Raw genomic sequence first — 25,662 nt, 5'->3', positions numbered from 1 at the left:
CACCTTAGAGACTAACAAATTTATTTGAGCATAAGCTTTTGTGAGCTACAGCTCACTTCATCGGATGCATTCAGTGAAAAATACAGTGGGAAGATATATATACACACAGAGAACATGAAACAATGGGTGTTACCATACACACTGTAACGAGAGTGATCAGATAAGGTGAGCTATTACCAGCAGGAGAGCAGGTAATAACCCATCCACAACTATCTTATTAATAATCTCTGTTCTAGAATGATCACAGGTATGTGACTGCAGAAGGGGAGGCATAGTAATCACGGACCTTTCTGACAATGAACAGAAAAATTATGCCCATCACAAAACATTTGTAAATCAACTCTCATTGCAGTGTTTTCACAATTGTGATTTATGGGGGGGGGGGAGTTGTGCTTGCAGTTTGTTATAAAAAAGGAAGTAGGAGTAAAAATCAAGAATGAGAACTTAGTCAATATTTTTTTGTCAGATTGGCCTCTCTACTTCCACTCTTTACACTGAAAGAGCTTCTCCTGCAAATATTGTTTCCATATGACATGGAGAGTGGAGACTCTCCCATCCCTCCCCATCCTATATCTCATCTCAAGGGCCCAAAAATTCATAAAATATGAGAGACAGAAATAAGTAACATGAATCATAACATTAAATAAATTTAATTTTGTTGTCAAACTTTATTTTACAGCCTTAAACCCCAATCCAGTAACTGAATTAATGCAGAATGACCCTGTAGAAATCAGTGGAGCTCTGCCTGGGCACAGGAGTCTCCCACGTGGATGCAGAAGCAGGATTGGAACCTTATACGGATGCACTGTAGGACTCTGATTCTGCAATCAGATGCTCACAACCAGACATTTGCATTTTCATCATGTCCCATTTTATTAACTCAGGCTTTCCCTGAGCAGGAAGTCACATGTGCAGAGACCCCACTGTGTGATTAGGATCTAGCTGTGCATGACATTTTACAAATAGACATAGCCCTTACCCAGAGGACTTTGTCCAGCATGGAATATGCTGTCACATGTCTTCCTCTCCCACTTCCAAGGGCTCCAATACAATAGGCAGCTCTTTTATTTCCACCCAAGGGGTGGCCCCAAAGCCCACTCTGAGCTGACATTCTTTTACCAGAACCCCCTCAGGATCTGGAAGCTGGTCTCAGAAATCAGGTCTGTAACAGACGCTGAGGGGGAAAAAAGACCTTCCAACAGAACTTTTACTTCACAATCCATAGTTTCGTGTGCAGATGGTGGAGTCCCCTTTGGTGCATTGGCAGTGTCAAAGTTCCTTCCCCACTCTGAACTCTAGGGTACAGATGTGGGGACCTGCATGAAAACCTCCTAAGCTTACTTTTACCAGCTTAGGTTAAAACTTCCCCAAGGTACAAATTAATTTTATCCTTTGTCCTTGGAATATCCACTGCCACCACCAAACTCTAACTGGGTTTACTGGGAAACGTAGTTTGGACACATCTTTCCCCCCGAAAATCCTCCCAACCCTTGCACCCCACTTCCTGGGGAAGGTTTGGTAAAAATCCTCACCAATTTTCATAGGTGACCACAGACCCAAACCCTTGGATCTTAGAACAATGAAAAAGCATTTAGTTTTCTTACAAGAAGACTTTTAATAGAAGTAAAGGAATCACCTCTGTAAAATCAGGTTGGTAGATACCTTACAGGGTAATTAGATTCAAAACATAGAGAATCCCTCTCTATGGGAAACCTTAAGTTACAAAAAAGACATACAGACAGGAATAGTCATTCTATTCAGCACAACTCTTTTTTCAGCCATTTAATGAAATCATAATCTAACACATACCTAGCTAGATTACTTACTAAAGTTCTAAGACTCCATTACTGTTCTATCCCTGGCAAAAGTAGCATACAGACAGACACAGACCCTTTGTTTCTCTCCCTCCTCCCAGCTTTTGAAAGTATCTTGTCTCCTCATTGGTCATTTTGGTCAGGTGCCAGCGAGGTTACCTTTAGCTTCTTAACCTTTTACAGGTGAGCGGATTTTTCCTCTGGCCAGGGGGGATTTTAGTTTACCCTTCCCTTTATATTTATGACAGGCAGACAGACCTGACTTGTATCACCAGACTCCAAGACCTTTTGGAATACAGTCAGCCAGTGCATGAAGTTGCTCATCCTGCATATTCCCCACGATGTGCTCCAAGTAAGGTGACTGCTCAGGTGTTCCAAGAATATCAGTCATTCTGGTACTTCTGTAATGACATAGGCCCACCATACTGGTGAGCACCGCAGAGGGGTGCCGTCTTTAAGAGTACACCACCCCACCCCTGCCCGCATGACCTTGTACACATGGTGCTTGTGAGGTTCCATCTGGTTTTGTCCCAGTACTGGATGGGGACAAACTTCTCAGAAAGATGATATTCCATCAAATTGTTGCCGGCACAGAGTGCCCAAGGCAAGCAACAGTAGGGGTTCGTTGCCCGGTGTGCGTCACCCAATAATCACAATGGGGTGGAGAAGCAGAGAGTTTATTTGCAGCTGTAAACAGGCCCAGGGAGACACAGCTGCCTCAAATCCAGCAGCCCCGACTGCAGATTACATCATACAATTTATACCTTTTTTCCTAACTTAGCTACAGAAGCATATACAACCAATTACCTATTGCCCTATACAATAATACAGCCAAAGCGGCCAATTAGATGTTTCCTCATTAGCATTATGTAAGCCCTGCCTTATTTGGTTGTATCTGTTCCTGTATTGCAGAAAGCTACTACAAAACATTCCTTTCTTATCTATATGCTTACCCTGGCTGGAGCTGTCTGAAGGCTGTCTCTGAGAGCAGGCTGTCTGCTCTAAACTGTTTTTGCAGCTTTCTGTCTCTGTTTTTATACTAGCTTCCTCATAGTCTGGCATGATTACAGAAAGTTCACAGAATGGAGAGGGTTTGGTTTGTCTGGGCCTAGCACGGGGGGGCTTCCTCGGCACTCGTGGCCTTCCACCCTCCCGAGTTACCTAGTATGTTGCCCAGTGTCACCAACAAAACTATCTGGCTACGTTTTTTTTTTCTGATCATTTTCCTCCCAACTTTTACACTGTGGGGATACCTTTCATTTTAAATTAAAGTAATTTTACTGATGATTGAGCGCTCTGTCTATGAAGTCTGTGTGAGGAGGGAGGAGGGGAGATTCTATGCCTATGGGGAATCCCAGTAGGTATGGACTTCTGTGTGTGGCCCTCTACATTTGTGAGGGAAAGGAGGGTTCTCTGTGTATGTGATCTCTCTCTCTCTCTCTCTCTGTGTGTGTGGGGAGGGATGATGGGGTCCTCTGTATGGGGTGTCTGTGGGAGGAATCACTTGTATGCATGTGGTGGGAAGAGGCCAGGAGTATATATGAAATATCTGTGTGTGGGATCCTTGTGTATGTTGGCAGGAAGGGCTCCTCTGTGTATAGGATGTCTGTACAGTATGTGGGGAGGGGGTCCTCTGTGTATGGGATGCCTGTGAGTGGGATTTATGTGGGGGGAGGAGGAAGGGGTCCTCTCTATGGGATGTCTGGGTACAGGGTCACTGTGTGGGAGCGGGGGAAAGGGGTCCACTATATGCAGTATTTGTGTGCAGTAGCCTTGTCTGGCTCTGTGTGGGATTTATGTGGGTCGAGAGGGAAGGGGTCCTCTGCGTTGGGGGGGGAGGGAGGATCCTGTGTACGGGGGTCTCCCGAGGAGTAGCGACTGGCTCCCTGGCCCTGAGCCGAGAGACGTGGCTCCACACAGCCGCTCAGCGAGTCTGGCCCCGACTCCCACGCAGCAGGGGGCGCTGTTCGTGATGGCGCAGGCGCGGCCTGGCTGCGGCAGGGCACCGGGGGAGGCGGTAAAGTGCGAGAGGCGGGGCGGGAGCTGGCGTTTGCAAACCCAGCGGGTCCGGGAGCGAGCCGGTGAGTGACGCCGCCGCGGGCTGGCTCCGGGCGTGACAGCGGTCCCGGTCCCGGGGCCCCGACGGCGGCGGCTCCTGAGGCGAAGGGCGGGGCGCAGGGACCCCCGGCTCCCAGGGCTGCGCGGGGGGCAGTTCTGGCCCGTCACCTGCCTCCTGGGGCGGGCGGTCTGGTCTCCAAGGGGGCTGCCTTGTGTCTGGGGCTGCGGCCCCCCCGCCGCGAACTGCCCCGGGACGGGAGAGGCGAGCTCCACTGGGGGTCTGTGCCCCGCTGTGGGGCACGGGGCAGCCTGCGTCCCCTCCGGCGGGGGTAGGGCTGGTGTCTGTGCCGCTCCGTGGGGGGGGAGGGGGACGGTGCTGGGGTGCGTGTGAGAGCGGCCTCGCTAGGCCCAGGCTGAAGCCGCCGCAGTTTTTGTTGTAACGTGGTTGCCTAACAACGCTGAGTAGCGTCTTAAAGAGGCAGAGCCCGCGGCCGCCGCTCTGTGTGCGAGGAGCGTGTCCTGGCTCCGGGCCGCTCTCCCCTGGCTCTGCGCGGGGCTGTGCTTTATCTGTCCCCAGGCTTCACCCCGGAGCCCGGCTTAGGCCTGTCCCCTTACCGCGCTAATACACTGTGTCGGTTTTTCGCAATTTGTATCTCTGTGGTTTAATAACCAGGCATTTTAATCTTCCGTATCTCCCGTAGGACACTCTGTCATGCATCTGTTTAAAAGTATTTATTTAACTTTGGGTTCGTTTGCAATACGACAATCAATCTAAAGCTGTATAATACACATTTATTTTGGTAGCACCTTTCATACAAACCTATCTTGAACTGCTTTACAGAGTTATATAGTAGCAGTGGGAGAGGGAAATTAAGGGATATGGGCAAAGGAGGAAACAGTGATTTTCAAATGCGATTTGAAAAGAAGTGGAGAATTGGAGGGAAAAGGTCCAGCAGGAAGCACCTTACTGATGGGAAGAGCTGCAGAAAGAAGAGGCTATTCTTATTACTGTTCAAAGGGATAGTGGGGAGGCAAGTGCTGACCGTTTTGAAAAAAACAGGAAGTATTGTTGAAACATTTAAAATAACTTTTTAATATAACAGCTCTGTGTCTGTATAATCTGTAAATGCAGTGACTAAATGTGGCATCAAATTGTGGTAAACATGTTTTTTTTTTTTCTTTAAATGTATCTGTTCTCCACCCCCCCCCCCCCAATCCTCTTGGGGATGTTACAATAGAGTTGATGGGACTTGTGATTGTGTGTTCTTTTCTCATAGCAGCATTCTTCTTGCAGTACTGTACTAGTGGCAGTATTGTATATATAAATAGAAATGCAGGAGATCAGCTTGGATTTTGCTGATCAGTTTTCTTCCTTTGAAGTCTGGCATGGAATTGGAGAAGAGTGATGTGGGGGGGAGAAAGAGAGAGGGAACATGTTGGAGAGACTCTTCTTCACATAAACAATAAAATACACACAGTGTACATGTAGGTGCCTTCACAACATCTTAAGGCATGGCTACACTTGCAGATGTAGAGCGCTGTGAGTTAAACCCGCCTTCGTACAGCGCACTAGGGAAAGCGCTGCAGTCTGTCACACTGACAGCTGCAAGTGCATTGGCGTGGCCACATTTGTGGCACTTACAACGGCATTGGGAGTGGTGCATTGTGGGCAGCTATCCCACAGAGCACCTCTTCCCATTCTGGCGCTGTGGCTTGTGGGAAGGGGGAGGGGAATGCGGAGCATCCTGTCTCAACACCCCGTGATGCGTCGGTTCGCACCCCAACATTCTCTTTGCTTCTGTCCGCATTTGGTGCCATCTTTCAACAGTTTTTGTTCTGCTCACTCTGTCTTCCCTTTTGGTCTGCGGGAATGGAGCCCAAACTGCTGAGAAATGTGCTGACGAGTCTCACCAGCACGTCACGTTTGGCAGTCGAGTTCTTCCTTAAGATGCAAAGTGACAATGAGGACTCTGACGACGATATTGACTCAAGTAATGCAAATGACACAAGTTTGCTTGTGGCATTCACGGACATGCTCACCACCGTGGAACGCTGCTTTTGGGCTTGGGAAACAAGCACTGAATGGTGGGATCACATCGTCATGCAAGTCTGGGATGACGAGAAGTGGCTGCAGAATTTTTGGATGAGAAAAACCACTTTCATGGAACTGTGTGAGGAGCTTGCCCCCACCCTGCGGTGCGAGGACACGAGATTGAGAGGTGCCCTGACGGTGGAGAAGTTGGTGGCTATTGCAATCTGGAAGCTGGCAACTCCAGACAGCTACCAATTGGTCGCTAACCGGTTTGGAGGGGGGAAGTCGACCGTTGGCATCGTGTTGATGCAAGTTTGCAGGGCCATTAATCGCATTCTGCTCAGAAGAACCGTGACTCCGGGTAACGTGCATGACATTGTGGCTGGCTTTACACAAATTGGTTTTCCTAACTGCGGAGAGGCGATAGATGGGACGGGCATTCCAATTCTGGCACCAGCCCACCTAGCTTCTGAGTACGTTAATCGGAAAGGCTATTTCTCTGTGGTTCTCCAAGCGCTTGTGGATCACCGTGGGCATTTCATTGACATTAACGCAGGCTGGCCCAGAAAGGTGCACGACGCATGCATCTTTCGTAACACTGGCCTGTTCAGGAAGCTGCAAGTTGGGACTTTTTTCCCAGACCAGAAGATCACCGTAAGGGAAGTCGAAATGCCCATTGTGATCCTTGGAGATCCCGCTTACCCTTTGATGCTGTGGCTCATGAAACCCTACATAGGGAGCCTTGACAGCAGCAAGGAGCTGTTCAACAACAGGCTGAGCCAGTGCAGAATGACTGTGGAGTGTGCTTTTGGCCGTTTAAAGGGTCACTGGAACTCTCTGTATGGGAAGCTGGACCTGGCCAATGACAGCATCCCCATGGTTATATCCGCGTGCTGCACCCTCCATAACATTTGTGAAGGGAAGGGTGAAAGATTCACTCATGCATGGAATTCGGAGGTTCAACACCTGGAGGTTGAATTTGAACAGCCAGAGAGCAGGGCTATTAGAGGGGCCCAGCGTGGGGCTGCAAGGATTAGGGATGTCTTAAGGGAGCAATTTGAGGCTGAAAGCCAACAGTAATGTCTGGGGTGGTTCCCTGCACGGGAGTGAAGTGTGGTAGGAATCTGTGTTTGCTACCTATGATACACTGACTTGCAGTGCTTGCTTTCCTGGGCAAAGGTTTTTTTTATGTTATGCAATAATAAAGAATGTTTTCAAAGCCAAAAAATCAATTTATTGAAAAGAAACACAACACAACTGCTTGGGAAACACCAAGGGCAAGGGGGTAGGGTGGGGTGGGGTGGGATGGGGAACGGTACAATCACAGATTTGCGTATGTCCTGTCTGGAGTGCTGTGCAATGCGTGCTGCACTTCAGGATGGCTATGCTGCATGGTGATGAGGGTTGAGTGCAGTGGGTAAGGGTAGTAGTTTTCAGGGCTGGGTGGTGAAGCTACAGGTGTTGGAGGCAGCTGGTGGCGGTAAGAACCCGGATGTTGGGGAAAGTGGTTTGGAGGTGACATGGTGGCAGAAGGGAAGGAGTTTTGGGACAAAGGCTGTTGGGGGAGTTGGGGGCAGGCGCGGTAGTGCTCCGCCTGCATGGCTACGAGTGCCTGGATTGAGTCTGCTTGGCGCTCCATGATGCTTATCAGCTGCTCTGTGCTTTGGTGCTGACGATCCGCATTGAGCTGGCGGACCCTCCTTTCACTTTCCCACTGCTCCTGCACTTTTTTATTTTAATTAATTGAATGCTGCATGACTTCATGCAGCATGTCCTCTTTGCTTCTACGTGGCCTCTTCCTGATTCTTTGCAGCCTCTCGGCCATTGATAAAACGGATGGCTGAGATCTCAAGGTTGCATCTGTAAAGGCAAAATACAACACTTAACAGAGGCAGCATTGTTCACACCAGACAGAGCAATGATTTCCCCGTACTCAAGGGCAATCACAGTAGCATAATTTGCCTGTCCCAAAGCGAGCACACACAACCCACGGGAGCCCTAAAATGGTGAGTAAACACAGGGTCAAGTGTGACTGATTGTTTCATGGCTGTACTGTCCTCTGGGTTTCTGTGTCTTGCGGAGAGCCAACTTCGGCAGGGGGCCCATGTACTGAACACTGTCCCCACATTTTCGCTGCTGAGGGTGACCAGGGAAACAAGGGAGGGTCTTCTACTGCAATGTGGCTTCCGCCCTGGCCCATATGCAGCTTGCCTGTGTGCAACAATGGTCCCCCTGCTCCTCACGGCACAGTGCTGTGGACAAGTTAGCCTTACTGGGATGAGGACAACAGTGGCTCTGCCAAAAAACCTGGGCAAGTGCATTGCCCAAGTTCTGGCTGAGACCTTTGAAGGGATCACCGAGGCTGATTACCGTGATGTGAGAGAGCATATCAATGCGCTATTCCGCATCTAGGCATGCATGCAGCCCTAACCCTCCTCGTCCCAAGAGCCCACACTGAATAATTTCTTTCCCAGAATAAAAGCCGCTTACCGGGAACCTCCTCTGGTGTTTGTCCTTCCTCAAGTGCCGGCCGCCACGACTGGCTACCTTCCTTCTGGCTTGAGAACAGCTCCTGGCTGCATGCGTCTAGGGATTCTGGGGTATCTTCCTCCACCAGAGCACCCTCGCTCCTGCTTTGCTGCTCCTCCTCCTTCTCCTGCCTTGTTGCACTGGCCTCTGAGGTGTCTATGGTGGTACTCGGCATGGAGGTGGGGTTGCCCCTAGGTATCGCGTCCAGCTCTTTGTAAAAATGGCAGGTCGTGGGGGCAGCACCGGAGCGGCTGTTTGCCTCTTGGGCTTTGCGGTAGGCATACTGCAGCTCCTTCACTTTAACCCTGCACTTCAGTGCGTCCCGGTCATGGCCCCTCTCCAGCATGGCCCTTGATATCTGCCTGAAGATATCATAATTCCTGCAGCTGGAGCGCAGCTGAGACTGGACAGCTTCCTCCCCCCCAAACACTGATGAGGTCCAGCACCTTGCCATTGCTCCATACGGGGGCTTGCCTGGTGCATGGAGGCATGGTCACCTGGAAAGATTTGCTGAGAGCACTCCATGCCTGGCTGAGCAAACAGGAAGGGGATTTTCAAAATTCCCAGAGAATTTAAAGGGCGGGTCTGACGGTTGGTCACCTGAGGGCAGGGCAGTAGAGTTCAAAGTGATGACCAGAGTGGCTAGAACAGGCATTGTGGAATACTTCTGGAGGCCGATCACAGTGCAATAACAGACCAGGGCATCCACACTGGTGCTGCAGTGCTCCAGCAGTGGTGCAGCAAACATTATTCCATCCACCGAGGTGGAGTACCAGCAGCGCTGTAGCCGCAAAGACCGAGCGCTCTACATGCCTTGCCAGTGTGGACAGGTAGTGAGCTAGGGCTTCCGGGGCTCCTTTATTACGCTATAACTCACAAGTGTAGCCAAGCCCTTAGTATAGTGAATCATGTTTAGGCACCAGTCCTGCATAGATGTGTGCCCATGCTTAATTTTAATGTGTAGTCCTATTGAAATCAGTAGGACTACTTAAGTAAAATTAGGATCAGATTGGAGGGTTGGGACCTTAGCTGCTTAGCTGTTAGAAGGAAAATCAGCAAGAGTGTTTCCCTTCTTGATTATTTTCTTTTCTCTGCTCTGTGTCATGCTTTATATATCTCTAAATTGCACTCCACTAGTTGACTCTGTAATTATCATTAGGTATCACTTATGCAAATTTCCTTTTTTAGATGTTAACATGTTTTGCTCTTCGGTAAACTAAATGTTACACTGAGTTACGTTTTTTTTAGTCAATAACTAAACATAGCAGCACTTAACATAATACTTAACACTTATATAGTGCAATGCTTCTCTGAAGTGCTAAAAAAATGTAACTCAGCGTAACATTTAGTTTACCAAAGAGCAAAACATGTTAACATCTAAAAAAGGAAATTTGCATAAGTGATACCTAATGATAATTAGAGAGTCAACTAGTGGAGTGCAATTTAGAGATATATAAAGCATAACATAGAGCAGAGAACAAGAAAATAATCAAGAAGGGAAACACTCTAGCTGATATATCTGAGAGGCATAGGTGTATGCCATCAGAAAATCATTTTTATAAGAGTATCCTTTAAATACTATCTTCTGAAATATATTTTAAAAAATTCCTTTAAAAATTGTTACAGGTTTTTCTCCTTCCCTAGTGTATGTTTAGAAGGGTTTTTGGTTGGGCCTGAGAGCAACACCACCAAGTATACTCAGATCCCAATCTCCTGGCTCTGCCTTTTGCTCTGCACACAGCTGCCTGGTGATTGCTGCTGCTTCATTTTTGGCTCTGCTGCTTTTACTAGTAATAACCTTCCTGAAGGGTCTAGAAAAGTGTGTGTGTGTGTGGTCAACAAAACAGTGAAAATGGTGATACACAAAGTGCTGTCAAATGCACAAATTAAATGGGAAAAAAAAAGATTTTTTTTTCTCTAGTATATGTGAATTATAGTAATTTGTGGTCCTAATACCAGAATAAGCTCTATTTGGGGATCTCTGTAAACCACATGGAGCCCAACTGAGGTTAATGGAGCTCCGTATGATTTTAGGGGTTTAACACCCACAAAATTCTTTGCAGGATTGGGGCCTAAGGGGTTATTTATAATTCTAGAAGAAACATTTTCAGATGAAAGTATGATTTGCATGTTGAGGATGTCCCTTTAATCCTCACAGCATCCCTGTTCAGAAAGTAATTTACTTTGATATCTTTTGGCTAGTTTCTAAATTTTTCTTGAAAAAAAAATTAAATGCTGAAAAAATGAAATTGGGTGCTTTTTCTGTGGTTTTGAACTAAAAAACCAGAAACTATTAAAAATGAGATGACCTCTTAAGCTGCTACTATAGATCACAAAATTGAATAGAAATAAATCATTCACATTTTTATTAAGCAAAAATATTTTCTGAACCAATGTATACAACAACCCTCAAAATGTTAATCGTTTGCTTTTGAAGTACAAGTAAACTTCATGTTTTCTCCTATTCTTCCCCTTTTCTCTCTCCTTGCACCCTTTTTTTTTTCCTGTATAACAAATCCTTTCTAATAATTTGTTTGGCAGTTGGCTCTCGTGCTTCTTTCACAGGGCTTATGAATTCATGCACATTTTTAAAAAGGTCTACCAAGGAAAAAGGAGTGAGCTATAAAACATCTAATTATTTCCCCAGCCAAATTCTGTCAGCCTTCCTTGCCTTTTTAGCCACGTGAAAGATGGCATCCTGAATCAACAATGCTAGTATGTTTGATTAATTTGTTTTACTCAGGGTGGAGTTTGAGCTTTCTTCACTTTCAGTTGACTACTGAATAGATACCTTATCTTTGTTTTGTAATTCTTCATGATGCTTTTCAGCAGTCTCTGCTAGAAAGTAAAAAAAATTAGTGTGTTCATATTATCTGTATTAGAGCTTACCAACATCCGCTTACCAATTTTTAAAATCTCTTGAACCAGGTTTGGCATCATCATACTATTGTGCTGTTACTTGAAACAGAACTCTTTTGGAAACAATCCCAGTGTTTATATATGCTAATCTAAGTGAAGGTCAGAAATTCAATTGCCACAGTCGAATGAGACTTCTTTTGGTGCATGACTGGCACTGCGTTGGTATTCTTGCAGGTGAGTATGCTGCAATAGATAGCTGGTGTGAGCAAACATGGAATAGTAGGGTGCTTACCATGAAAGGTTACTTTTTCCATTCAAAATAACTTTTGTGATTCAGTGATCCTTCTGTAGTGTTGCAAGGCTGAATATAATATAAGTATGTGGCTGGGAACATGTGTTCTCTTCACGTTACTTTTATCCTTTGACTTCATCAGTATGCAAAACTAATGAGATTAAGGATTTAGGACAATCAGATGCGGAATTTATTTTCAGAATTGATTGACCTATATCAGTAGAAAGACAACTGGGCTGTCCCAGGACTGCCTCCTTTACGAGAACCGCCTAATATTTTTACAATGCTAATTAAAGAATAACATTATATATTTAATGCAATTGCTTTTTCCTAAGATTTTACTGTAACTCAGGAGTCAATATTTATTTGCTATCACATCACACTGCACATACATTTCATTTTTTTGCAGTGATTTCTTTCTTTCTTTATAAAGCAGATATCCGCAGATTTGTAGTGCTCTGCATGTGGGATGGATTTAAGTGGAAGGTCACAACTTTATTAATTTAACACTGGGAAGGGGTGCTGTATCTCTTTTACCCGTTCTGACATTCCAGGCATTTAATTGGGTGCAGTGTGGGGTTAAAGAGCTCCCACTTTGTCACAAGTACTTTGGGGTGGACCTGCTTAGGCCCACCACTAGGTTTCAGCTCACTTTTGATTCTAGGTATGGGAATGGATAGGGTGACAGAGCAAAGCAGCTAACCTGGTCTCCTATCCCCAGCCAGTGGGAAGATGGTGGATGGCGGACCTGAGGGGGCAGTCACTTTCTTGGAGCGCATGCGCTCTCATATCCCCCATTCTTCCTTCAGAGCACTGCTTACATCCCCCTGTTGACTGTGGGAAAGGGGGTATGTTCATTTTATGTCTCTGCTAGTATAGTTTCAACAGTAAGCTTACAAAGTGAATTCTGTGCAATTTATACTTAGGCCCAGATACTGCAAACACTTACCCACGTGCTTAATTTTACTCCCTTAAGTAGCTCCTTTGACTTCAAAGGGGCTACTAAAGTGATTAAAATTAAACACATGAATAATGGTTGAAGGATTTGGGATTGTAATTATCACCTTAGTTTGAAGTACCATTTATGTGTACTCTTTATAGACTTAACCTTATAAACCCTTACTCCCAACACAGTCAGTGGAACTACTTGCATAAGTAAAGATTAGCAGAATTTGGCCTTGTATGCAGTTCATTGTCATTCTTTTCATACTCTGCTTTTATTTAGATAGAATGTCATTTAAACATCATATTGAAGAATTTACTAACTTCTAACTATTGGGCCAAACTCATCTCACCTGTAACTTCACTGTCATGAATTTGACCTATTTGAATTTGTATTTTGATACTACTTAGAGGCATAGATGCTGGAACTAGAGGCGGGGGGTGCTGCCACACCCCCGGCTTGAAATGGTGTCCATTATATACAGTGTTTACAGTTTGGTTCAATGGCTCTCAGCACACCCACTATAAAACATGTTCCAGCACCCCTGCTTAGAGGCCCCAACTGAGATCAGGGCTGCTATGTACTAAATAGACATTGTACTAACATGAAGTCAAAGAAGGTCCCTGCTCTGAGGTGCTAACAACTAAATTGACAAGACAGACACTGGGGGTGTGTGTGGGGAAATAGTTGGAAGCTTTCTCTTGATCTACAAAACTTATAATTTTATGATATCTAAATAAAAGCAAAGTATGAAAAGGGAGCCAATTAATAAACTGCACTTGAGGTGAAATTCCTGTTAACCTTTACTCATGCAAGTAGTTCCACTGACTTTGTTGGGAATCAGGGTTTATAGGGTATTAAGTTATAAAGCTATTTCTGCAAAACTAGTAACAACATTTTAAAAAGTTGGGCACTTTGCTTATCGATCATATTAAGGTCCCAAACGTGAAAACATTTATGCATGTGCTTGAAGTTAAGCGTGTGTAAGTGATTGCAGGATTGAGGTTTAAAGCAACAACAGTGAACTGGAGTTTCATTACTCATAAAATAATCAGTTATTGGAACACAATACAATTATAATGCATCATATCAACTATAGGCTCTATAATGGGTCTCTTTCCCTACTCCTTTGCATTATTTTGACTAGTAATCTTGATGTTTTTCTCCCCTCCTCCTATAGGTGGAAAATGTGGGAGGACATGGCATTCCTCTGATCTAATTCCCAATTTAAACTGCTAAACTAATCAGTGCTAAATATTCTTTTCAGAGATTTTAGCAGTTGAAAATCTGTCATATTTAGGAGCTGCTCATTATTGTTCTCTTACTGGATTAAATTATTTTGTTAAAGAAAAATCTTTTAAAAGAGAATAGAATAATCTATATTTGAAAAATTATTGGGACTGTCTTTTGGAATCTTAATTTCTCTCTGAAGAGAAATTTCAAAGGCTGCAACATTTTAGATCAGATATCTCTAGGGCGGAGGTTGTCTTTTACAATTTTTTAACGTTTGCACCTCTTAGGCAGATCGATGCAGTAATTTGATGACTAAACTTGAGTTGATTAAGGCTATTAATAGTTTAACTGAGCGTAAATTTCTGCCTATACTGAAGAGGAACCATATTAGTACAATGATATGTATCTTTCCTAGAATTGAAGAAATGATGGTAAATGATTTAGACCAGTTTATTGAAGATCAAAAGGCCAAGTTGGCACAAGACAAAGCAGAACTTGAAAATGATCCTCCTTATATGGAGATAAGGGTAAGACTACTACATTATTTTCCTATTTCAAACGGTTTTATTGTTGGAATCTTGGTTTAAGTTTGCTTCTATTGTACTGATAAGAGTTTCTTCTTTATAAAGGTATTGTATTACTGAGTTACCTGTTGGAGAAAGACCCATTAGAAATTATTTTACATCTGTGCTTATAGGGACACTGTCAAATCAAATTTGCCACCACATTTAACTTTTAAATAAATATTCACAAATGTGAAGACCAGTATAAAACTTTTATAAATTCGAATGGAAGCCAACCTAAGTATTGCTCTCATACATCAGAACCTCAAAGTAAAATTGCCTTGAAATGAATTAGTCTGCTTTCATTATCCAAGCTTAAAGAATACAAAAAATAAACAATACAAATAGAATGAACAAATAAGTAAATAAATAATTTTTAATGGTCAGTTCAGTAAGGTACTATTCAGACCACAGGTAATAACACTAAAAATATTAAATTTTTAACTTGATAGTTTCTTCATTATTACTATGATATATTTTTGAGTATTTTGTGTCTCAGGTATTTGCTGTTTATTTAGAACCACACTAAACAATGTCAAATTTTTTTTGCTCTATTTAAAAAATATAGTCATAGGTAAATTTTCTTAGTGTTTTCGCCATGTGAAATTTATTTACTGTTTTATTTTTGTACAGATTATCATAATCAGGGATTGTCACTATTTATTCAAAAACTTTTCACTTAAACAATACTTCAGAATTATTTCAAAATAGAGAAACCCCCCTGTGTTGTCAAGAAGTTGTATTTAGCAATGCAGCATCGAGACTCCATGAGGTATCAAAAGTATTTTTTCTTGTAAAAAGTACTGATAAAGTCCCCAGTCTTGCAAATATGTAAACATGTGCATAACTTTACTGACATGAGTAGTCTCATTGACATCAGTGGGCCTTCTCACATGAATAAAATTATGCACATGCATGTGTTTGCAAGAGTAGGGCTGAATTCATTGTTAGAAATGCATCTGAATGATGATATGAGCTGGAACATGCAGGTACCTATGGGAGGATGTCCAATAAATATGTTTTTCCACCAATATTGCTCAAAAGTTTCCAAACACATACAATCATCAAGAAAGGGATTTGGGAATCATCAAGAAAGGGATAGATAATAAGACAGAAAATATCATATTGCTTCTATATGAATCCATGGTACCCCCACATCTTGAATACTGTGTGCAGATGTGGTCGCCCCATGTCAAAAAAGATGTATTGGAATTGGAAAAGGTTCAGAAAAGGGCTACAAAAATGATTAGGGGTATAGAACGGCTTCCGTATGAGGAGAGATTAATAAGACTGGGACTTTTCAGCTTAGAAAAGAGGCGACTAAGGGGGGATATGATAGAGGTCTATTAAAATCATGACTGGTATAGAGAAAGTAAATAAGGAAGTGTTATTTACTTCTTCTCATAATACAAGAACAAGGAGCCACCAAATGAAATTAATAGGTAGCAGGTTTAAAACAAACACAAGAAAGTATTTTTTCACGCAAGGCTCTGTCAACCTCTGGAACTCCTTGCCAGAGGGTGTTGTGAAGGCCAATACTATAGCGGGGTTCAAAAGGGAACTAGATAGATTCATGGAAGATAGGTCCATCAATGGCTATTAGCTAGGATGGGCAGGAATGGTGTCCCTAGCCTCTGTTTGCCAGAAGCTGAGATTGGGTGACAGGGCATGGATGATTTGATGATAACCTGTCTGTTCATTCCCCCGGGGCACCTGCCATTGGCCACTGTCAGAGGACAGGATGCTGGGTTTGATGGACCTTTGGTAGACCCAGTATGGCCGTTCTTATGTTCTTAATATTTTGGAAAGGGTCAGAAAACTAAAGACTTGCCTTACCCCTATTGACAACTTTGCTAGCTTTTCACTGGTGCTTATAATGTGATTTGAGACTGGGGCTACATATGGAAGAAGGTTCTCTTTAAAAACTTGGGCTGGCATACCCCTGGCCCTGTTTGAGTGCTATGCACCTAATTCTAATGATATAAAGATCTGATAATCTTGCAGATCACCTTAATTTGCTCAGTAATGGGAGTACTTACATGGAGAAAGTTTTATGCTTTCCTATGATTTCTATGACTCTGTCCTAGCTATCCTGAATCATGCCCTTGATGAAAAGAAGGTTTTGGTTAGTCAGCATTGTATGTGTGCACCTATTGGTTCTGACCTATAAAGCCCTAACTGGCTTGGGGACTTGCCTACCTTCTTCAGTATGTAAGAGAAAGAGTTGCTGGTAAGACTTCCTCTGAGTCAGGTTGAGACTTTGGAATTTGCTATCCTACCTAGTCTGCATATTGATATCTAGGGCACACTGCAAAACATATCTGGTCAGATGTTTGGGGGTGGGTTGTGGTTTGGGTATGTTTGGAGATTGTTTTGTTCACAAATAAACATTCCATTATGGATGTTGCCAACCCAAGTATTGCAGTGTTGAAATTGAAGTAAAATTTCAAAATGTTTATAAGCACTTTTATTGTCCAAAATGACATGTGTGATCAGAGAGAGTCTTCCATTTTGTTAACTAGTAGTATTTAATTACAAATACACAGGTTACAGCTACTGTCTGCAGAACACTCGGAAATAATCCACACATCAGCATGATAAATTTCAATACTAATTGACTGCAGTCTTGAACGAATATGCTTGGCTAAATGTGTCTCAAATCATGTTCTGAGACAAAGATTTAATTTAGTCTTTGTGGGAGGGGTTTGTCTCTCACTTCCCTCAAGCAATATTTCAAATGGAGGGAATTCATTGCTTTTCACTTTCAAAGGGGGATGCAAAAATTAGTTTGGGGTGGGGCTGTTGACTGTCTTTCAGTTACCAAGTCTAATAATTTTTGGTGCTTATTGAATTGGTAGCCAATGAACCTCAAACACAAGCCCTACTTTAAAGTTAAGTAGATTACTTCTAATTAAACTTTCCGTTCCATCTCATGCATCCCATTATCCTGCCTGCAGTTGATTTTTAGGTTCCTGTTCGCCTAACCTGGGACTCTTTTTCTGGGATGGTGGGGGAAGGTTAGTTAGAGTTCCTGCTTCTAGAATACGCTTTTTTTGCAGTTCACCAATCCTGTATTTATTCCTCCCCTTCCCCTGCCTGCTGTCCTGTGCCACTCTTCAATTTGTCTCTTTGCTGTGTTTCCTATTTCTTGTTTCACCCATTATAATCTTATTCCCTCTTCCTGGTGTCTCTTGCATGGTCCTCGTGTTTTCTTGCATGACTATGTACCCGTGATTTTCTATAATAGCTTCATTTTCAGGGTGCTGAGAGGAGGCAGGCTTTCATCTTTGCCTCCCCTAAAGTTAGTGCCTAACTGCTGTTCAGAGCAGCTCCAAGGAGTGGGGTGAGATGAACGAGTCATTCCTGTTTAACTGTTTGGGTGGGTGTGGGCGAACAGTGGAGACACTGGTCTGGACTTGACCCACAATGCCCAGATACTCATTTAGCACAGTAGTTTTCAATCTGTGGCCCGTGGACCTCTGGGGTTCCACAGACTAAGATTTCTAAAGGAGTTCACACCTCCATTCACATTTTTTAGGGGTCCGAAAAGGAAAAACAGTTGAAAACCACTTATTTAGCAGATGACTAGTCTTGGTGCCAAGTAAGGTGGATCAGATCTCTTGGGGGAAAAATACAGAGCATGGATAGGCTATGAAATCCCTGTGAGTCAATTTGACCACATAATCAATTTGAAGTGCTGTTGGAGATCAAATGTAGCAGAGTAATTATTGCATTAATACAGGAGCTACTTTTTAATATCCGTGAAATATACTGTCTATTAAATGTATTAAATAACCAAAACCCTTTTTTGCAGTCAAAAGTTAAATAATGTTATTTCAAGTATGTTATGGCTATTTCCCTTATCTATTCTTGCAAAGACATACATTTTTTTCTTTTCAGAGCAAAGGTGCAGAGAAGCTTTCTGAGACCAGCAAAGTGTTAATCTCTATGGCTAAAGAAAATATACCACCAAACAGTCAACAGAACTATTTTCTAGGTATGATATGTCTTTAATACATATCATTTTTAGGTGTAGATAGTGAAGTGCTATCTTAGAGATCTTTGCACAACTTAGAAAAAATGAATTCTTTGGACTCTTAATTATAGGAGCATCACAATAATTCAGGGACTTAGTGTTTATATCCTTTTAAACATCTTGAGTTTTTTGAGGTTGCATTTATCCTCAAAGTTAAGGTTAACTCAGGTTTTTTTTATAGAAACAAGCTGGTGAAGTAATATCTTTTATTGGGTCAACTTCTGTTGGTGAGAGTGACAAATTTTCAAGCTTACACAGAGCTCTTTTTGTGTCTTGAGCTAATGTCCATTTGCCAGACTTTGAGAGAGGGTTTGTGTCTGTCTTTATTGTTTTCCGGGTTGCTGGAAGAAAACTGTATATTGGGATAGCATTTCAGGTGGATCGCCCCTTCAGCTTCCTGCCGGAAGTTCTGCATCTGTGCTTGGAGCTAGAGAAACAAGATGCTTTTTCTGTCAGCCTCTTGGGATAAGGTTTTGTCCTGTCACCATGGTATGGCTGATAGGAACTCAAACAAATAGACTAAATCTCCTGAGAAGCCTAACAAGGCAAAGGTCATCTAGACGTATGTCAGACTTGGAACTACAGTGTTTCACTCTTTGGGTTGGCAAGGACTGCTAACAAAGGAAACGTTGAATTTCTGGGAGCAAGCAATACCTCATGTTATTTAAATAACTGCCCCCCAGCCTACCACGATCAATTATGCCCTTTCCACATTACAATTTTAACTTTGTAACCAGTTAGTAACATGGTTAACTTTAAACATGGGACAAGACTTTCAAATTTGGGGGACTTTCAAACTGCTCTTAAGTCAATATGTAGGCTCTTAAATAAACGGCTTGATTCTCAAAGGTGTCAGGTGCCTACAACTTTAATTGAAGATAATGACAGCTGAGGATGTTCATCATCTTTGAAATATCAGGCTATTTGTGTAAAAGCTTACATTTGGGCAGTTGAGTGTGAAAATTTTGGCTGTGGTTTGTGTGTGCACACCATCGGGTTAACACTAAGTTACTAAACATTGCAGCTAACAGTTTCACCCTTGCCAGATGCCTTATTTTGCATGTGACTGTGTTTCTGAGATTGGTTCAGAACACTTTCTTTTTGCATTGTGTATGGACCCCCTAACCTTGCCTGTGGTAAGAGATCTCAAAGTACATTGCCATCTGTGCTGCTGATGTTGCTCTTTGTGTTTTTCTTTTGGACAGTCATATCCCTTGCTGAAGTGCTACATAGCAGCTGCTCTGGTTACCCCAGAATGTAACAAACAAGGTTAGGCAGTATGTTGGGTACTACATTACAATTACAATTGTTCACCCACTACTTTGAAAGAAAAAAGCTGAAGAATGGTCAAAACTCAAACCATGTTTGTTGTAAATTGTGGTCAAGGAAGTGTCACAAATTGGTTACAAAAACATGGTTGTAACTGAATTGTGAACTGGGCCTAGTGGCACTGATGGTTTGTGCTGTGCACTCTCCTGTAAATACAACATCAGATGGGCTGAGAGATTTAGACTGTGAATAAGCATGGAAAGTTGGAGGACACCCTCAAACCCCTGTCAAGAATGTGGAGATGTCCTTTCTTCACCTCCTTTCAGGGAAACAATAATGCTGCCATTAGCATTTTCTAATTTTTGTTTGAGTAAAATCAGATGTAAAATTGCTTCTTTAAAATAGAGAGAAAAAAGTTCTTATTCAGTGATGCATGTTAATAATGTCAGCTGAAACAGCAGATGGCACTGCTGTCAGTGGAAATTTCGTCGGTGTGTGTTTTTAAAGAATGTAAGGACTTGATAAGACCAAAAAGCCCCAAGGATATTTTTAATTTCAAGATGAAATAAATAATATTTCTGAAGTGCCCCTTTTCATGGTGTTGCAGAAATAATTAATAATGGCAATGATTTAAATGGGTAAACAATTAAAACTTTATGGCATATAGTACCAAAACCACCTAGATAAAGGGATTTTTTAAAAGTATGGGCTTATGAACTTGGGAGGAGATCCATGTGGAATGAGTTCTACCCTTTAGGGCCACCACAGTGTAACGTGCAGTGGAGGCATCAGGGCATAGGTATCTGTCAAGATGATGGTAAAGGAGGTAGTGCCAGATGTAACCAGGTAAACTGGTCTTGTTAATTTCTAAAGGTAAGTTAAGTTCCCTAAATGAAACCTATATTTAGTATCGAAAAGTAATGGTGTTTATTTCAAATACCATGTATTATATGAATGTGTATTTCTAATCCTGGCTATAGCACCAACTCTATTTTGTGGCTTTGGAAATCACTTCACCTCTCTCTCCCTCAGTTTTCCAATCCATAAAATGAGGTTAGTGATACTTATTTACCTTCATCTCAAAGGTGTTGTGAGGATTGATGTTTTTAAAGTGTATTGTAGATGCAAGAGCAGTACTCTCATTTCACTCCTGTGTTCAGAATATAAGTGCTTTTGTAATGCTCACAGGTGTACTAGACGCTTAACAGAAAACACTTAAGACAGCCCCTTGCTCTGAGGATTTTATAATCTAAATAATAGACATGACAGACAAGTATGAGATAACACATACAAAAAAAGTAGAGACGAGGAAGGACTGTGTTCAGTGTACAAGTCTCTCCCCAGCTCTTGATTGTAATGTTAACTAGTGAATAAACTATTTAAATTTAATTTCTTATAGGTACTGTGACAATTTCAGCACTGAAAAAAATAACTCACAAGCAAATTGTGATGACTCCAGAAGTGTGCTTGAATGAATGATAATTTCGAAAAAAAAAAATGTGGAATCCTGGACCCTTTGAAATCAATGGCAAAACTCCCTTTGATTTCAGTAGGGCCAGAATTTCACGCAGGAGGGGTTGAACATAAAAGTATGGTCTGTTTAATCATGCGTTGACTTTACATTAATTATAGTGTTAAAAGTGAGGTTAAAAAACCAAAAACATAATATCTTGCCTACATTTTAAAACAGAGGACTATGTATTATTGTCATTAATGTTACCCTGTATGAAATGACATCACTACGAATGACCTAAAATGACAATTAAGTGTTGCTTGCTAGCAGAAGTCATCAAAGGTAAACTTGGGTAGAAGACAACCCATGAATAAGTATGTGTCTCAGATTTTTTGCCATTTTTGTTGTTGATCAATAAGTTAGTTTACAATAGTCATTAGTGTTTTATTGATTTAACTGTAGAAACATAAAATATAGAGTACTGGTGGACTCATTATTTTACTCTTCTCCCCTCCCCACAATGACTGTGACAAGGCCCCTTCAGTTTCACTAGATATATTAGTTATTAATGTGCTGTAATGAACTGACTAATACATGTATCCATTCCATCCACTGGATAGATTAAGAACTGTTCAACTGTCAGAGGGCATTGTACTGATAAGAGCTAGTAAAGATTTTATTTAGTTTAAGTAGTAGGGTCTTGAGTGTTTGGTAAAGGTGCATCTGAAGTATGTTTCCTCTGTTGCCACGAAGCTGCTAATGACGATGGTGTGGTATAGTCATAACAGTGAAATTCCTAAATGTCTATAGATTGGTTACAGTAACAATATGAAAATAATGCCAGTGACACAATAACTATTTCTTATGTCAGAAAAAGAATGCAGTCCAAGTAAGTAGTGGGGTAAAAAGGTACAACTCAGTAATTGTTTGTTTAATAATTACATGTTTCAGCATGATCAGAAGTTATATTTATGCATGATAGAGAAAAATGCTCACAAAGACAGTGGACTGAAAACAAGGTCTGCATATGATATTATTGTCACCTCTGTATGTGGCATAACAGATTGTTTGGGCCAGATTCTGATCTTTCTTTTACCCAAGTAAATTTGGAATAACTCCACTGAGAATCATGCCAGTACTTCTGGTTTAAAAATGGAGAACAATAAAGTTGATCTGGACTTACGTGTAGATCAAAATCTATCTTTTTGTGGTCAACAGCTGGGCCATACACTGTGATATTGGGAACTAATTTTTGTGGCTTGGTGATGTTTTGTCCCATCCTAACCCCCTACTCCCAACAGATAATTAAAAATTAACTAAATTTTAATAAAATATTTTAAAAAATTGAATTATGCACATCAAATTACTCACATTCTAGATACTGAAATGGATAGTATAATCATACTCTTGTTAAAGTGGATGGTTACATACATTAATTCAATTAAAAGGAAACTCAGCCTCCTGATTCATTGTTAAGACAAAGTCCATCCTTTAGCAGAAGTAATCCAAAGAGGTGATGAGAATCTTCTCTGCCATGACAGGGACTCTGAGTCCCTGTATGTGGTCTGTGATGGAATAGAGGGAAGACCTAGCGTGAGGACACTCTCTGTAGGAGGTTATAATTCCAGGGGTGATCATAAAAGCAAGGAGACTAAAAAGAAGTGGGGAGTCTTCGTAGGGGACCAGAAATGCTTCCAGTCCAGAGAATGAAAGTGAAATAATGCCAGAGCTTAGAGGAATTGACCACCTCACATGTAACTTCTTATCAGAAATATTTGCATGATGTCATAAAGGAATAAGTTATAACATAGTGTGTGTCATTGCTATTGTCATTGTCATGCTTCATGCAGATTATGAGGCACAGAAGTAGTGAGCTCTGTAACACCACATGACCTGAAGTGCCTATTTCTGAAAACAGTCCCTCAGATTGGTAACAAAATGTATTCACTTTGTTTAAACAAAATTAAATAATATAGATTAGTGGCCTGAAAACTGCCTTAAACGCCAGCTACCATACAGCTGACATAATCAACTCTATGCTATGCATCCCCGTCCCGTGAGGGTGATACATGGCCTGCGGGGCCATTATAAGTTGATGTGATTTAGAACAACCCTGAGGCTGCTTTAAATTGCAATAGAGGCCAGATGTGGGGGTTTTCCTTTTTGCTTTTTTGAGCATTTAGCAGTGTGTTGTCAGTCACTTGGAAAATGAAGTTATTCAGTACAATCATGCTTTAATAATTTCAAAAATAACATATAAAGTAGTAAAATATATTTGTAAAAGTTTATTTAAATAAATACACTTGAAGATGTGACATTTTAAACTTTTTTTTTTAATTACTGCCTTTATTAGTTCAAAGTTTGTCCACTGCATACAAAGAAGACTTTTAACAATATATTGAGTAACCGTATACATAATACCAACAAAAGTGAAAGAGCAAGGCTATGACTCAAAGTAGGACTATCCACAAAATTAGTAGAAACATAGTTTTAGTATTTTTGCTCCCCTAGCCCCTCTCAGAGCCCAAGTTGCTGTAAAAAGAAAGAGTTCTAAACCTATCCAAAACCATTCTTTTCAGAGTATCTGTCCACCCTGCCCTTGCATAGGCCCTCACTACAACTATTAATAACAGTAGTAAACTCCTAGGTCAATATCCAGTTGTGATTATGTTTTCTTCAGAGTTTTTCTGGATGGATAATGCAAAATATCATTTTAACAAATAAAATGAAACTTTAAATACCTTCCCGCCCCAGTACCTTAGACTTAGGGACAAAAGACCAGATTTATGATTTCTCACTCGTTTTACACTAATGACATTTCATTGGCTTCAGAGGATTTACTGCTGTAAGTGAGAACAGAATTAGGCCCAGATTCCATAGACTTTTTTTTCTTAAATTGGCATTTCCAGGTCTCGGTTTTTTACTCTAAGCTGCTAGTTACTTGTGGCATTTCTGTTTTTTTTTTTTTTTTTAAAGGCTGATTCAACGTTAAATTCCCTAGGAATCTAAATCAACAGCAGGCAGCTGAAATTCCTCTCTGGTTGGCTGTTGTTTCTATGGAAACTATGGTTAGAATAGCTTTAAAAAGAGTGTAGCTTTTAAAAAAAAGAGTAGAGGTAAAATTTCTTAAATAAAAAACACTTACTCTTACCTTATTCTCTCCAATCTGTCCCACATTTTATAAAAACTGAACCAGAATGGCTCCTAATAGCCAGCAGCTATGGATGGAAGCTCACCTGTGCAGCTCTCCTCTGTCAGCCATCAACTGAAATCTATAAATGCCAGTAAGAAAATAACAAACACAAAAATGTGTTCTGATATTCTTCTCTTTCTGAGTCCATACTTAACAGGTGGCAGATTGGCTCACAAATTATGACTGGATTGGTTATGCCCTAACCTGGCTCAGCTGGAACTGTCATAAGACAATCATGTGCATCCTTTCATTATGCCATTTTTTTCTTGCTCTTTCTTTGTAAAGATAGTAATGAAAAAATGAGTTATCAGCCATCTAAAGTACTCCAGGATTAGCGATTCTTAACATTTACATAGTGCTTCATGTATCAACACACTATATAGATGTTAACTAATCCTCACTAGGTGTAACTGAAGTGATGGAAATTAGGCAAACAGATTTGCCTAAACCCACACAGTAAATCAGGAACAGACCTGGGAATAAAATTTTAAAATTTCTTGCTTCTAGTCTGCTGGCTCACTCCAATTAGACCATGCTGAAGTCGAAATACTTTCAAGGTTATCACTGGCAACGATACTTTACAACAATCTTCCATCCCCTCCCCATTGTAACTAAAGGATGATAAATGATATAGTGCTGGGGAAGAAAATAAAAAGCTTTGTTTACAGGAGAATGATTATATTCAGCTCAATAAATAAATATATGGACTGAGAAGATAAAAATGTTAAGCCTTCAAAATTTGGTTCTAGGTCTTGGTGTTTCTTGTCCTGTTAGTTTAACTTTGTGCCATTCTCTCTTCTTTTTCTTCAGATGCCAAGTGAAATAATGATTAGTCTTTTGAGGCAAAAAGATATTTGTTTCTAATTTCTCAAAATCAGTTTTGATTTCAGAGGACAGTAATCTGTGTAGCAAATATATTTTAGTGTGTAACAATTTCAAAATCCTAAAACAGTCTTGAAGCAGGGCTAAATATGAATCTCTGTCACAGCATATTTGATAGTCTAAGTGATGTGAGAGAGAATTCAGAACTTTAGAGTAGAAAGGCTGAATGAAGAAACAGCATTGCTTCTTGTGGCCATGAGTCTCTTCAAAATTGTATTGATGCAGGTATATATGAGTTTCATACTAAACAAGTAGAATGTTATAAAATACATTCTCTGAAGCATTTGATATTGCTTAACAAGCACAGTGTGAAATATCAGGTAATAAATTCTTTTGTTTCTACACTAACATTTGTCCTGAAGAGAAGTGATTTGCTTCAAGATTAAATATTGATTATAGAGATTGCACGCAGTAATGTAAAATATTGCTGTTTAGAAATGTTTGCAAACCTATGCTTTTGAGTTCAGATTGCGGTAAATTTGCTTCTAAGGCAATGAAATACAAGG

At 41.4% G+C, this 25,662-nt stretch overlaps 1 protein-coding gene across 14 annotated transcripts in view; it reads left to right on the top strand.

The window, feature by feature from the left end:
• The first annotated feature begins 3,814 nt into the window (after window positions 1-3,814).
• CSPP1 (centrosome and spindle pole associated protein 1) overlaps window positions 3,815-25,662 on the top strand; it is a 178,579-nt gene continuing 156,731 nt past the window's right edge. The window contains exons 1-4 of one of the 14 annotated variants that reach the window (XM_073330932.1): window positions 3,815-3,895; window positions 11,362-11,526; window positions 14,176-14,287; window positions 18,224-18,320. In XM_073330932.1, coding sequence (XP_073187033.1) covers window positions 14,186-14,287; window positions 18,224-18,320 — 199 coding nt within the window. In that variant the 5' untranslated portion in view covers window positions 3,815-3,895; window positions 11,362-11,526; window positions 14,176-14,185. Of the gene's footprint in view, window positions 3,896-9,942; window positions 11,527-11,557; window positions 12,433-14,175; window positions 14,288-18,223; window positions 18,321-25,662 lie in introns of those variants that run through there. The other 13 variants (XM_073330934.1, XM_073330933.1, XM_073330936.1 and 10 more) reach the window with 13 other exon arrangements.

This window comes from Lepidochelys kempii, chromosome 2 (genome assembly GCF_965140265.1).
Source record: "Lepidochelys kempii isolate rLepKem1 chromosome 2, rLepKem1.hap2, whole genome shotgun sequence".
In the NCBI taxonomy this organism is placed as follows: domain Eukaryota; kingdom Metazoa; phylum Chordata; order Testudines; family Cheloniidae; genus Lepidochelys; species Lepidochelys kempii.
Note: the sequence above shows the minus strand (reverse complement) of the source record. Positions and strands in the feature narration are given on the sequence as shown.